General features: G+C 50.0%; 1 protein-coding gene across 1 annotated transcript in view; it reads left to right on the top strand.

Annotated features, from left to right (window-relative positions):
- The window catches only part of LOC140125904 (receptor-type tyrosine-protein phosphatase O-like), a 297,842-nt gene that overhangs the window by 253,738 nt on the left and 30,101 nt on the right, over window positions 1-14,003 (top strand). The window contains exons 24-25 of the mRNA XM_072144801.1: window positions 12,530-12,684; window positions 12,761-12,896. Of these exons, the coding sequence (XP_072000902.1) occupies window positions 12,530-12,684; window positions 12,761-12,896 (291 nt within the window). The remainder of the gene's footprint in view (window positions 1-12,529; window positions 12,685-12,760; window positions 12,897-14,003) is intronic.

Here is a 14,003-nt window from a genome sequence, read left to right as displayed (position 1 = left end):
GTTGTATACAGGATGTGTCTGGAAGTACTGGCTGTATACAGGATGTGTCTGGAAGTACTGGCTGTATACAGGATGTGTCTGGTAGTACTGGTTGTATACAGGAAGTGTCTGGTATTACTAGCTGTATACAGGATGTGTCTGGAAGTACTGGCTGTATACAGGATGTGTCTGGTATTACTGGCTGTATACAGGATGTGTCTGGTAGTACTGGCTGTATACAGGATGTGTCTGGTGGTACTGGCTGTATACAGGATGTGTCTGGAAGTAGCCGGGCTGAGGTATTACTGGCTGTATACAGGATGTGTCTGGTAGTACTGGCTGTATAGAGGATGTGTCTGGTAGTACTGGTTGTATACAGGATGTGTCTGGAAGTACTGGCTGTATACAGGATGTGTCTGGTAGTACTGGTTGTATACAGGACGTGTCTGGTGGTTCTGGCTGTATACAGGATGTGTCTGGAAGTAGCCGGGCTGAGGTATTACTGGCTGTATACAGGATGTGTCTGGTAGTACTGGTTGTATACAGGATGTGTCTGGAAGTACTGGCTGTATACAGGATGTGTCTGGAAGTACTGGCTGTATACAGGATGGGTCTGGAAGTACTGGCTGTATACAGGATGTGTCTGGAAGTACTGGCTGTATACAGGATGTGTCTGGTAGTACTGGCTGTATACAGGATGTGTCTGGTAGTACTGGCTGTATACATGATGTGTCTGGTAGTACTGGCTGTATACAGGACGTGTCTGGTAGTACTCGCTGTATACAGGATGTGTCTGGTAGTACTGGCTGTATACAGGATGTGTCTGGTAGTACTGGCTGTATACAGGATGTGTCTGGTAGTACTGGCTGTATACAGGATGTGTCTGGTAGTACTGGCTGTATACAGGATGTGTCTGGAAGTAGCCGGGCTGAGGTATTACTAGCTGTATACAGGATGTGTCTGGTAGTACTGGTTGTATACAGGATGTGTCTGGAAGTACTGGCTGTATACAGGATGTGTCTGGTAGTACTGGTTGTATAAAGGATGTGTCTGGTAGTACTGGCTGTATACAGGATATGTCTGGTAGTACTGGCTGTATATAGGATGTGTCTGGTAGTACTGGCTGTATACAGGATGTGTCTGGTAGTACTGGCTGTATACAGGATGTGTCTGGAAGTAGCCGGGCTGAGGTATTACTGGCTGTATACAGGATGTGTCTGGTAGTACTGGTTGTATACAGGATGTGTCTGGAAGTACTGGCTGTATACAGGATGTGTCTGGTAGTACTGGTTGTATACAGGAAGTGTCTGGTATTACTGGCTGTATACAGGATGTGTCTGGTATAACTGGCTGTATACAGGATGTGTCTGGTATTACTGGCTGTATACAGGATGTGTCTGTTATTACTGGCTGTATACAGGATGTGTCTGGTGGTACTGGCTGTATACAGGATGTGTCTGGAAGTAGCCGGGCTGAGGTATTACAGGCTGTATACAGGATGTGTCTGGTAGTAGCTGGGCTGAGGTAGTACTGGCTGTATACAGGATGTGTCTGGTAGTACTGGATGTATACAGGATGTGTCTGGTAGTACTGGCTGTATACAGGATGTGTCTGTTAGTACTGGCTGTATACAGGATGTGTCTGGAAGTACTGGCTGTATACAGGATGTGTCTGGAAGTAGCCGGGCTGAGGTGTTACTGGCTGTATACAGGATGTGTCTGGTAGTACTGGTTGTATACAGGATGTGTCTGGAAGTACTGGCTGTATACAGGATGTGTCTGGAAGTACTGGCTGTATACAGGATGTGTCTGGTAGTACTGGTTGTATACAGGAAGTGTCTGGTATTACTAGCTGTATACAGGATGTGTCTGGAAGTACTGGTTGTATACAGGATGTGTCTGGTATTACTGGCTGTATACAGGATGTGTCTGGTAGTACTGGCTGTATACAGGATGTGTCTGGTGGTACTGGCTGTATACAGGATGTGTCTGGAAGTAGCCGGGCTGAGGTATTACTGGCTGTATACAGGATGTGTCTGGTAGTACTGGCTGTATAGAGGATGTGTCTGGTAGTACTGGTTGTATACAGGATGTGTCTGGAAGTACTGGCTGTATACAGGATGTGTCTGGTAGTACTGGTTGTATACAGGACGTGTCTGGTATTACTGGCTGTATAGAGGATGTGTCTGGAAGTACTGGCTGTATACAGGATGTGTCTGGTATTACTTGCTGTATACAGGATGTGTCTGGTATTACTGGCTGTATACAGGATGTGTCTGGTGGTACTGGCTGTATACAGGATGTGTCTGGAAGTAGCCGGGCTGAGGTATTACTGGCTGTATACAGGATGTGTCTGGTAGTACTGTCTGTATACAGGATGTGTCTGGTGGTTCTGGCTGTATACAGGATGTGTCTGGAAGTAGCCGGGCTGAGGTATTACTGGCTGTATACAGGATGTGTCTGGTAGTACTGGTTGTATACAGGATGTGTCTGGAAGTACTGGCTGTATACAGGATGTGTCTGGAAGTACTGGCTGTATACAGGATGGTTCTGGAAGTACTGGCTGTATACAGGATGTGTCTGGAAGTACTGGCTGTATACAGGATGTGTCTGGTAGTACTGGCTGTATACAGGATGTGTCTGGTAGTACTGGCTGTATACAGGATGTGTCTGGTAGTACTGGCTGTATACATGATGTGTCTGGTAGTACTGGCTGTATACAGGACGTGTCTGGTAGTACTCGCTGTATACAGGATGTGTCTGGTAGTACTCGCTGTATACAGGATGTGTCTGTTAGTAGCCGGGCTGAGGTAGTACTGGCTGTATACAGGATGTGTCTGGTGGTACTGGCTGTATACAGGATGTGTCTGGTGGCACTGGCTGTATACAGGATGTGTCTGGTGGTACTGGCTGTATACAGAATGTGTATGGTAGTAGCCAGGCAGAGGTAGTACTGTCTGTATACAGGATGTGTCTGGTAGTAGCCGGGCTGAGGTAGTACTGGCTGTATACAGGATGTGTCTGGTTGTACTGGCTGTATACAGGATGTGTCTGGTAGTAACTGGACTGAGGTAGTACTGGCTGTATACAGGATGTGTCTGGTAGTAGCTGAGCTGAGATAGTACTGGCTGTATACAGGATGTGTCTGGTAGTAGCTGGGCTGAGGTAGTACTGGCTGTATACAGGATGTGTCTGGTAGTAGCTGGGCTGAGGTAGTACTGGCTGTATACAGGGTGTGTCTGGTAGTAGCTGGGTTGAGGTAGTACTGGCTGTATACAGGATGTGTCTGGTAGTAGCTGGGCTGAGGTAGTACTGGCTGTATACAGGATGTGTCTCGTAGTAGCTGGGCTGAGGGAGTACTGGCTGTATACAGGATGTGTCAGGTATTAGCCGGGCTGAGGTAGTACTGGCTGTATATAGGATATGTCTGGTAGTAGCCGGGCTGAGGTAGTACTGGCTGTATACAGGATGTGTCTGGTAGTAGCAGGGCTGAGTTATTACTGGCTGTATACAGGATGTGTCTGGTAGTAGCCGGGCTCTGGTAGTACTGGCTGTATACAGGATGTGTCAGGTAGTAGCTGGGCTGAGGTAGTACTGGCTGTATACAGGATGTGTCTGGTAGTAGCCGGGCTCTGGTAGTACTGGCTGTATACAGGATGTGTCTGGTGGTAGCGGGGCTGAGGTAGTACTGGCTGTATAAAGGATGTGTCTGGTAGTAGCGGGGCTGAGGTAGTACTGGCTGTATACAGGATGTGTCTGGTAGTAGCCGGGCTGAGATATCCTGTATACAGCCAGTACTATCTCAGCCAGGCTACTACCAGACACATCCTGTATACAGCCAGTGCTACCTCAGCCCTGCTACTACCAGACACATCCTGTATACAGCCAGTACTACCTCAGCCCAGCTACTACCAGACACATCCTGTATACAGCCAGAACTACCTCAGCCCAGCTACTACCAAACACATCCTGTATACAGCCAGTACTACCTCAGCCCAGCTACTACCAGACACATCCTGTATACAGCCAGCACTACCTCAGCCCAGCTACTACCAGACACATCCTGTATACAGCCAGTACCACCAGACACATCCTGTATACAGCCAGTACTACCTCAGCCCGGCTACTACCAGACACAACCTGTATAAAGCCAGTACTACCTCAGCCCGGCTACTACCAGACACATCCTGTATACAGCCAGTACTACCAGACACATCCTGTATACAGCCAGTACTACCAGACACATCCTGTATACATCCAGTACTACCTCAGCCTGGCTACTGCCAGACACATCCTGTATACAGCCAGTACTGTGTCTGGTAGTAGCCGGGCTGAGGTAGTACTGGCTGTATATAGGATGTGTCTGGTAGTAGCTGGGCTGAGGTAGTACTGGCTGTATACAGGATGTGTCTGGTAGTAGCCGGGCTGAGGTAGTACTGGCTGTATACAGAATGTGTCTAGTAGTAGCTGGGATGAGGTAGTACTGGCTGTATACAGGATGTGTCTGGTAGAAGCTGGGCTGAGATAGTACTGGCTGTATACAGGATGTGTCTGGTAGTAGCTGGGCTGAGGTAGTACTGGCTGTATACAGGATGTGTCTGGTAGTAGCCGGGCTGAGGTAGTACTGGCTGTATACAGGATGTGTCTGGTAGTAGCTGGGCTGAGGTAGTACTGGCTGTATACAGGATGTGTCTGGTAGTAGCCGGGCTGAGGTAGTACTGGCTATATACAGGATGTGTCTGGTAGTATCCGGGCTGAGGTAGTACTGGCTGTATACAGGATGTGTCTGGTAGTAGCTGAGTTACTACTGGCTGTATACAGGATGTGTCTGGTAGTAGCTGAGGTAGTACTGGCTGTATACAGGATGTGTCTGGTAGTACTGGCTGTATACAGGATGTGTCTGGTAGTAGCTGGGCTGAGATAGTACTGGCTGTATACAGGATGTGTCTGTTAGTAGCTGGGCTGAGGTAGTACTGGCTGTATACAGGATGTGTCTGGTAGTAGCCGGGCTGAGGTAGTACTGGCTGTATACAGGATGTGTCTGGTAGTAGCCGGGCTGAGGTAGTACTGGCTGTATACAGGATGTTTCTGGTTTTAGCTGGGCTGAGGTATTTTTGGCTGTATACAGGTTGTGTTTGGTAGTAGCTGGGCTGAGGTAGTACTGGCTGTATACAGGATGTGTCTGGTAGTAGCTGGGCTGAGGTAGTATTGGCTGTATACAGGATGTGTCTGGTAGTAGCCGGGCTGAGGTAGTACTGGCTGTATACAGGATGTGTCTGGTTTTAGCTGGGCTGAGGTATTTCTGGCTGTATACAGGTTGTGTTTGGTAGTAGCTGGGCTGAGGTAGTACTGGCTGTATACAGGATGTGTCTGGTAGTAGCTGGGCTGAGAAAGTACTGGCTGTATACAGGATGTGCTGGTAGTAGCCGGGCTGAGGTAGTAATGGCTGTATACAGGATGTGTCTGGTAGTAGCCGGGCTGAGGTAGTACTGGCTGTATACAGGATGTGTCTGGTTTAAGCTGGGCTGAGGTATTTCTGGCTGTATACAGGTTGTGTCTGGTAGTAGCTGGGCTGAGGTATTTCTGGCTGTATACAGGTTGTGTCTGGTAGTAGCCGGGCTGAGGTTGTACTGGCTGTATACAGGATGTGTCTGGTAGTAGCTGGGCTGAGGTAGTACTGGCTGTATACAGGATGTGTCTGGTAGTAGCTGGGCTGAGGTATTTCTGGCTGTATACAGGATGTGTCTGGTAGTAGCCGGGCTGAGGTAGTACTGGCTGTATACAGGATGTGTCTGGTATTAGCCGGGCTGAGGTAGTACTGGCTGTATACAGGTTGTGTCTGGTTTTAGCTGTGCTGAGGTATTTCTGGCTGTATACAGTTTGTGTCTGGTAGTAGCTGGGCTGAGGTAGTACTGGCTGTATACAGAATGTGCTGGTTGTAGCTGGGCTGAGGTAGTACTGGCTGTATACAGGATGTGTCTGGTAGTAGCAGGGCTGAGGTATTTCTGGCTGTATACAGGTTGTGTCTGGTAGTAGCTGGGCTGAGGTAGTACTGGCTGTATACAGGATGTGCTGGTAGTAGCTGGGCTGAGGTAGTACTGGCTGTATACTGGATGTGTCTGGTAGTAGCCAGGCTGAGGTAGTACTGGCTGTATACAGGATGTGTCTGGTAGTAGCTGGGCTGAGGTAGTACTGGCTGTATACAGGATGTGTCTGGTAGTACTGGCTGTATACAGGATGTGTCTGGTAGTAGCCGGGCTGAGGTAGTACTGGCTGTATACAGGATGTGTCTAGTTTTAGCTGGGCTGAGGTATTTCTGGCTGTATACAGGATGTGTCTGGTAGTATCCGGGCTGAGGTAGTACTGTCTGTATACGGGATGTGTCTGGTAGTAGCTGGGCTGAGGTAGTACTGGCTGTATACAGGATGTGTCTGGTAGTAGCCGGGCTGAGGTAGTACTGGCTGTATACAGGATGTGTCTGGTAGTAGCCGGGCTTAGGTAGTACATGCTGTATACAGGATGTGTCTGGTAGTAGCCGGGCTGAGGTAGTACTGGCTGTATACAGGATGTGTCTGGTAGTAGCTGGTCTAAGTTATTACTGGCTGAATACAGGATGTGCCTGGTAGTAGCTGGGCTGAGGTAGTACTGGCTGTATACAGGATGTGTCTGGTAGTAGCCGGGCTGAGGTAGTACTGGCTGTATATAGGATGTGTCTGGTAGTAGCGGGGCTGAGGTAGTACTGGCTGTATACAGGACGTGTCTGGTAGTAGCTGAGCTGAGATAGTACTGGCTGTATACAGGATGTGTCTGGTAGTAGCTGGGTTGAGGTAGTACTGGCTGTATACAGGGTGTGTCTGGTAGTAGCATGGCTGAGGTAGTACTGGCTGTATACAGGATGTGTCTGGTAGTAGCTGGGCTGAGGTAGTACTGGCTGTATACAGGATGTGTTTGGTAGTAGCCGGGCTGAGGTAGTACTGGCTGTATACAGGATGTGTCTGGTAGTAGCCGGGCTGAGGTAGTACTGGCTGTATACAGGATGTGTCTGGTAGTAGCCGGGCTGAGGTAGTGCTGGCTGTATACAGGATGTGTCTGGTAGTAGCTGGGCTGAGGTAGTACTGGCTGTATACAGGATGTGTCTGGTAGTAGCCGGGCTGAGATAGTACTGGCTGTATACAGGATGTGTTTGGTAGTAGCTAGGCTGAGGTAGTACTGGCTGTATACAGGATGTGTCTGGTATAGCTGGGCTGAGTTAGTACTGGCTATATACAGGATGTGTCTGGTAGTAGCTAGGCTGAGGTAGTACTGGCTGTATACAGGATGTGTCTGGTAGTAGATGGGATGAGGTAGTACTGGCTGTATACAGGATGTGTCTGTTAGTAGCTGGGCTGAGGTAGTACTGGCTGTATACAGGATGTGTCTGGTAGTAGCTGGGCTGAGTTAGTACTGGCTATATACAGGATGTGTCTGGTAGTAGCCGGGCTGAGGTAGTACAGGCTGTATACAGGATGTGTCTGGTAGTAGCTGGGCTGAGGTAGTACTGGCTGTATACAGGATGTGACTGGTAGTAGCTGGGCTGAGGTAGTACTGGCTGTATACAGGATGTGTCTGGTAGTAGCTGGGCTGAGGTAGTACTGGCTGTATACAGGATGTGTCTGGTAGTAGCCGGGCTGAGGTAGTACTGGCTGTAGACAGGATGTGTCTGGTAGTAGCCGGGCTGAGGAAGTACTGGCTGTATACAGAATGTGTGTGGTAGTAGCTGGGATGAGGTAGTACTGGCTGTATACAGGATGTGTCTGGTAGAAGCCGGGCAGAGGTAGTACTGGCTATATACAGGATGTGTCTGGTAGTAGCCGGGCTGAGGTAGTACTGGCTGTATACAGGATGTGTCTGGTAGTAGCTGAGTTAGTACTGGCTGTATACAGGATTTGTCTGGTAGTAGCTGGGCTGAGATAGTACTGGCTGTATACAGGATGTGTTGGTAGTAGCTGGGCTGAGATAGTACTGGCTGTATACAGGATGTGTTGGTAGTAGCTGGGCTGTGGTAGTACTGGCTGTATACAGGATGTGTCTGGTAGTAGCCGGGCTGAGGTAGTACTGGCTGTATACAGGATGTGTCTGGTAGTAGCTGGGCTGAGGTAGTACTGGCTGTATACAGGATGTGTCTGGTAGTAGCTGGGCTGAGGTAGTACTGGCTGTATACAGGATGTGTCTGGTAGTAGCTGGGCTGAGGTAGTACTGGCTGTATACTGGATGTGTCTGGTAGTAGCCGGGCTGAGGTAGTACTGGCTGTATACAGTATGTGTCTGGTAGTACTGGCTGTATACAGGATGTGTCTGGTAGTACTGGCTGTATACAGGATGTGTCTGGTAGTACTGGCTGTATACAGGATGTGTCTGGTAGTATCTGGTCTGAGGTAGTACTGGCTGTATACAGGATGTGTCTGGTAGTAGCCGGGCTGAGGTATTACTGGCTGTGTACATGATGTGTCTGGTAGTAGCTGGGCTGAGGTAGTACTGGCTGTATACTGGATGTGTCTGGTAGTAGCCGGGCTGAGGTAGTACTTGCTGTATACTGGATGTGTCTGGTAGTAGCCGGGCTGAGGTAGTACTGGCTGTATACAGGATGTGTCTGGTAGTAGCCGGGCTGAGGTAGTACTGGCTGTATACAGGATGTGTCTGGTAGTAGCCGGGCTGAGGTAGTACTGGCTGTATACAGGATGTGTCTGGTAGTAGCTGGGCTGAGGTAGTACTGGCTGTATACAGGATGTGTCTGGTAGTAGCTGGGCTGAGGTAGTTCTGGCTGTATACAGGATGTGTCTGGTAGTAGCCGGGCTGAGGTAGTACTGGCTGTATACAGGATGTGTCTGGTAGTAGCTGGGCTGAGGTAGTACTGGCTGTATACAGGATGTGTCTGGTAGTAGCTGGGCTGAGATAGTACTGGCTGTATACAGGATGTGTCTGGTAGTAGCCGGGCTGAGGTAGTACTGGCTGTATACAGGATGTGTCTGGTTTTAGCTGGGCTGAGGTATTTCTGGCTGTATACAGGTTGTGTCTGGTAGTAGCTGGGCTGAGGTAGTACTGGCTGTATACAGGATGTGTCTGGTAGTAGCTGGGCTGAGGTAGTACTGGCTGTATACAGGATGTGTCTGGTAGTAGCTGGGCTGAGGTAGTACTGGCTGTATACAGGTTGTGTCTGGTAGTAGCCGGGATGAGATAGTACTGGCTGTATACAGGATGTGTCTGGTAGTAGCCGGGCTGAGGTAGTACTGGCTGTAGACAGGATGTGTCTGGTAGTAGCCGGGCTGAGGAAGTACTGGCTGTATACAGAATGTGTGTGGTAGTAGCTGGGATGAGGTAGTACTGGCTGTATACAGGATGTGTCTGGTAGAAGCCGGGCAGAGGTAGTACTGGCTATATACAGGATGTGTCTGGTAGTAGCCGGGCTGAGGTAGTACTGGCTGTATACAGGATGTGTCTGGTAGTAGCTGAGTTAGTACTGGCTGTATACAGGATTTGTCTGGTAGTAGCTGGGCTGAGATAGTACTGGCTGTATACAGGATGTGTTGGTAGTAGCTGGGCTGAGATAGTACTGGCTGTATACAGGATGTGTTGGTAGTAGCTGGGCTGTGGTAGTACTGGCTGTATACAGGATGTGTCTGGTAGTAGCCGGGCTGAGGTAGTACTGGCTGTATACAGGATGTGTCTGGTAGTAGCTGGGCTGAGGTAGTACTGGCTGTATACAGGATGTGTCTGGTAGTAGCTGGGCTGAGGTAGTACTGGCTGTATACAGGATGTGTCTGGTAGTAGCTGGGCTGAGGTAGTACTGGCTGTATACTGGATGTGTCTGGTAGTAGCCGGGCTGAGGTAGTACTGGCTGTATACAGTATGTGTCTGGTAGTACTGGCTGTATACAGGATGTGTCTGGTAGTACTGGCTGTATACAGGATGTGTCTGGTAGTACTGGCTGTATACAGGATGTGTCTGGTAGTATCTGGTCTGAGGTAGTACTGGCTGTATACAGGATGTGTCTGGTAGTAGCCGGGCTGAGGTATTACTGGCTGTGTACATGATGTGTCTGGTAGTAGCTGGGCTGAGGTAGTACTGGCTGTATACTGGATGTGTCTGGTAGTAGCCGGGCTGAGGTAGTACTTGCTGTATACTGGATGTGTCTGGTAGTAGCCGGGCTGAGGTAGTACTGGCTGTATACAGGATGTGTCTGGTAGTAGCCGGGCTGAGGTAGTACTGGCTGTATACAGGATGTGTCTGGTAGTAGCCGGGCTGAGGTAGTACTGGCTGTATACAGGATGTGTCTGGTAGTAGCTGGGCTGAGGTAGTACTGGCTGTATACAGGATGTGTCTGGTAGTAGCTGGGCTGAGGTAGTTCTGGCTGTATACAGGATGTGTCTGGTAGTAGCCGGGCTGAGGTAGTACTGGCTGTATACAGGATGTGTCTGGTAGTAGCTGGGCTGAGGTAGTACTGGCTGTATACAGGATGTGTCTGGTAGTAGCTGGGCTGAGATAGTACTGGCTGTATACAGGATGTGTCTGGTAGTAGCCGGGCTGAGGTAGTACTGGCTGTATACAGGATGTGTCTGGTTTTAGCTGGGCTGAGGTATTTCTGGCTGTATACAGGTTGTGTCTGGTAGTAGCTGGGCTGAGGTAGTACTGGCTGTATACAGGATGTGTCTGGTAGTAGCTGGGCTGAGGTAGTACTGGCTGTATACAGGATGTGTCTGGTAGTAGCTGGGCTGAGGTAGTACTGGCTGTATACAGGTTGTGTCTGGTAGTAGCCGGGATGAGATAGTACTGGCTGTATACAGGATGTGTCTGGTAGTAGCCGGGCTGAGGTAGTACTGGCTGTATACAGGATGCGTCTGGTAGTAGCTGGGCTGAGGTAGTACTGGCTGTATACAGGATGTGTCTGGTAGTAGCTGGGCTGAGGTAGTACTGGCTGTATACAGGATGTGTCTGGTAGTAGCCGGGCTGAGGTTGTACTGGCTGTATACAGGATGTGTCTGGTAGTAGCCAGGCTGAGGTAGTACTGGCTGTGTACAGGATGTGTCTGGTAGTAGCCGGGCTGAGGTAGTACTGGCTGTATACAGGATGTGTCTGGTAGTAGCCGGGCTGAGGTAGTACTGGCTGTGTACAGGATGTGTCTGGTAGTAGCCGGGCTGAGGTAGTACTGGCTGTATACAGGATGTGTCTGGTAGTAGCTGGGCTGAGGTAGTACTGGCTGTATACAGGATGTATCTGGTAGTAGCTGGGCTGAGGTAGTACTGGCTGTATACAGGATGTGTCTGGTAGTAGCCGGGCTGAGGTAGTACTGGCTGTGTACAGGATGTGTCTGGTAGTAGCTGGGCTGAGGTAGTACTGGCTGTATACAGGATGTGTCTGGTAGTAGCCGGGCTGAGGTAGTACTGGCTGTATACAGGATGCGTCTGGTAGTAGCTGGGCTGAGGTAGTACTGGCTGTATACAGGATGTGTCTGGTAGTAGCTGGGCTGAGGTAGTACTGGCTGTATACAGGATGTGTCTGGTAGTAGCTGGGCTGAGGTAGTACTGGCTGTATACAGGATGTGTCTGGTAGTAGCCGGGCTGAGGTTGTACTGGCTGTATACAGGATGTGTCTGGTAGTAGCCAGGCTGAGGTAGTACTGGCTGTGTACAGGATGTGTCTGGTAGTAGCCGGGCTGAGGTAGTACTGGCTGTATACAGGATGTGTCTGGTAGTAGCCGGGCTGAGGTAGTACTGGCTGTGTACAGGATGTGTCTGGTAGTAGCCGGGCTGAGGTAGTACTGGCTGTATACAGGATGTGTCTGGTAGTAGCTGGGCTGAGGTAGTACTGGCTGTATACAGGATGTATCTGGTAGTAGCTGGGCTGAGGTAGTACTGGCTGTATACAGGATGTGTCTGGTAGTAGCCGGGCTGAGGTAGTACTGGCTGTGTACAGGATGTGTCTGGTAGTAGCTGGGCTGAGGTAGTACTGGCTGTATACAGGACGTGTCTGGTAGTAGCTGGGCTGAGGTAGTACTGGCTGTATACAGGATGTTTCTAGTAGTAGCCGGGCGAAGGTACTATTGGTAGGGTTAGCGGGGGAGCAGGGTCAGTGGGGAGCAGGGTCAGCGGGGTGCAGGGTCAGCGCGGTGCAGGGTCAGTGGGAAGCAGGTTCAGCGAGGTGCAGGGTCAGCGTGGTGCGGGGAGCAGGGTCAGCGGGGTGCAGGGTCAGCGCATTGCGGGGAGCTGGGTCAGCGGACAGCAGGGTCAGCGGGGTGCAGGGTCAGCGCATTGCGGGGAGCAGGGTCAGCGGGGTGCAGGGTCAGCGGGGAGCAGGGTCAGCGCGGTGCGGGAGCAGGGTCAGCGGGGTGCAGGGTCAGCGCATTGCGGGGAGCAGGGTCAGTGGGGAGCAGGGTCAGCGCGGTGCGGGGAGCAGGGTCAGCGCGGTGCGGGGAGCAGGGTCAGCGGGGAGCAGGGTCAGCGCGGTGCGGGGAGCAGGGTCAGCGAGGCGGCAGTGAGTGTGGAGCTTGTGACCGCCACAATGTCCGGTGTTTTTGTAGGCCACTGACGTGCAGCATGTGATGCACTTTAACTTCAGCGCTTGGCCGGACCATGGCGTCCCCGCAGCCAGTGCAGCAGAGAGTCTACTACAGTTTGTCTACGTGGTGCGACAGAAAGCAGCAAAAACTAAAGGACCAATCACCGTGCACTGCAGGTAGGTATAAGTGGTCAGATATTCCCGCCCCCTCCCGCCTGGGCCACTGCTATAGTTATTATCTGTTGTGTTTCAGCGCTGGCGTTGGGCGGACTGGAACCTTCATAGCTCTTGATCGCCTCATGCAGCACATACGAGACCACGAGTTCGTAGATGTCTTGGGCCTCGTAGCAGAACTTCGCTCTTTTAGGATGTCCATGGTGCAGACAGAGGTCAGTGTATGAATGTCTAATATTTCTGTATGATGCATGTATATTATTACCGTGTAGACTGGGGGGGTGCACTCTGGGGAGGTCTTACTACTCGGGGCTCCATATTATTCTGCAGAAAGTCTTTAGGACTGACGAGGTGAGACCAGTTCTTCTCACTGATGCTGATGGCGTCCGGGCTCGTTATATCACTGGAAGTAATTGCAGACTCCGGTGCTAATTAGTTTGGCAGATGTGTCCAATTAAAGGTGATGTAACAAGTCTGTCCCACAATATTAAGCAGCCGACATATTCAGCCAAAATGGGAAAGAAAAAGGAAGTGTCGGCTGCTGAGAAGGAGGTGGAGTAATGTTTTGGGCTGGAATCATGGGTAGTGAGATTGTTGGCCCCTTTAGGGTCCCTGGAGGGGTAAAGATGATCTCCATAATGTATGTGGAGCACTTCCTGACAAGGTTAAAGAAGAAGAACCGTGCAACCACAACAGATCATCCTCATGCATTCTCATACTGCAGCATCTCAGGCTGCAGATAACATGTCTGCATCTCTGGCTGCTATGGGCATAAAAGGGGACAAACTTATGGTGTGGCCCCATGCTCCCTGTGTGCCCCCCATGCTCCCCTGACCTCAATCCCATTGAGAACCTCTGGAGCTTCAACAAAAGGAGCGTCTATGATGGTGGGAGGCCGTTCACATCTAAGCAACAGCTCTGGGAGGAGATTCTGTCCTCCTTAAAACATTGAAGCAGAAACTATCCAAAAACTGACAAATTCAATGGCCGAGAGACGTCAGAAGCTCCAACAAGGGTCCGAGTGCAAATGTAACATCACCCAGAAGAACCGTCTAATTTCACATTGTAATAACCGGCTGATGTTATAAAAGCACAAATTACCATTTATTTGTTCTTAATAAAAATGAAAAAGTTGAAAACTCTTCTGTTTATAATAATTTAGAACAAGTGTTTTGAGTGTTTATTCAAAAATATCCTGTTATCAGAGGCCGATTGTTCAAAAACTCTTCAATTACCGTAAACGCAAATACATGATGACTGGAAAATTACAATGACTGCAATTCATATGGAGCGTGTGGAGATGCGAAAGCGTGTGTATGCAG

Source organism: Engystomops pustulosus, chromosome 4 (assembly GCF_040894005.1).
Source record: "Engystomops pustulosus chromosome 4, aEngPut4.maternal, whole genome shotgun sequence".
Classification (NCBI taxonomy): Eukaryota; Metazoa; Chordata; class Amphibia; order Anura; family Leptodactylidae; genus Engystomops; species Engystomops pustulosus.
Note: the sequence above shows the minus strand (reverse complement) of the source record. Positions and strands in the feature narration are given on the sequence as shown.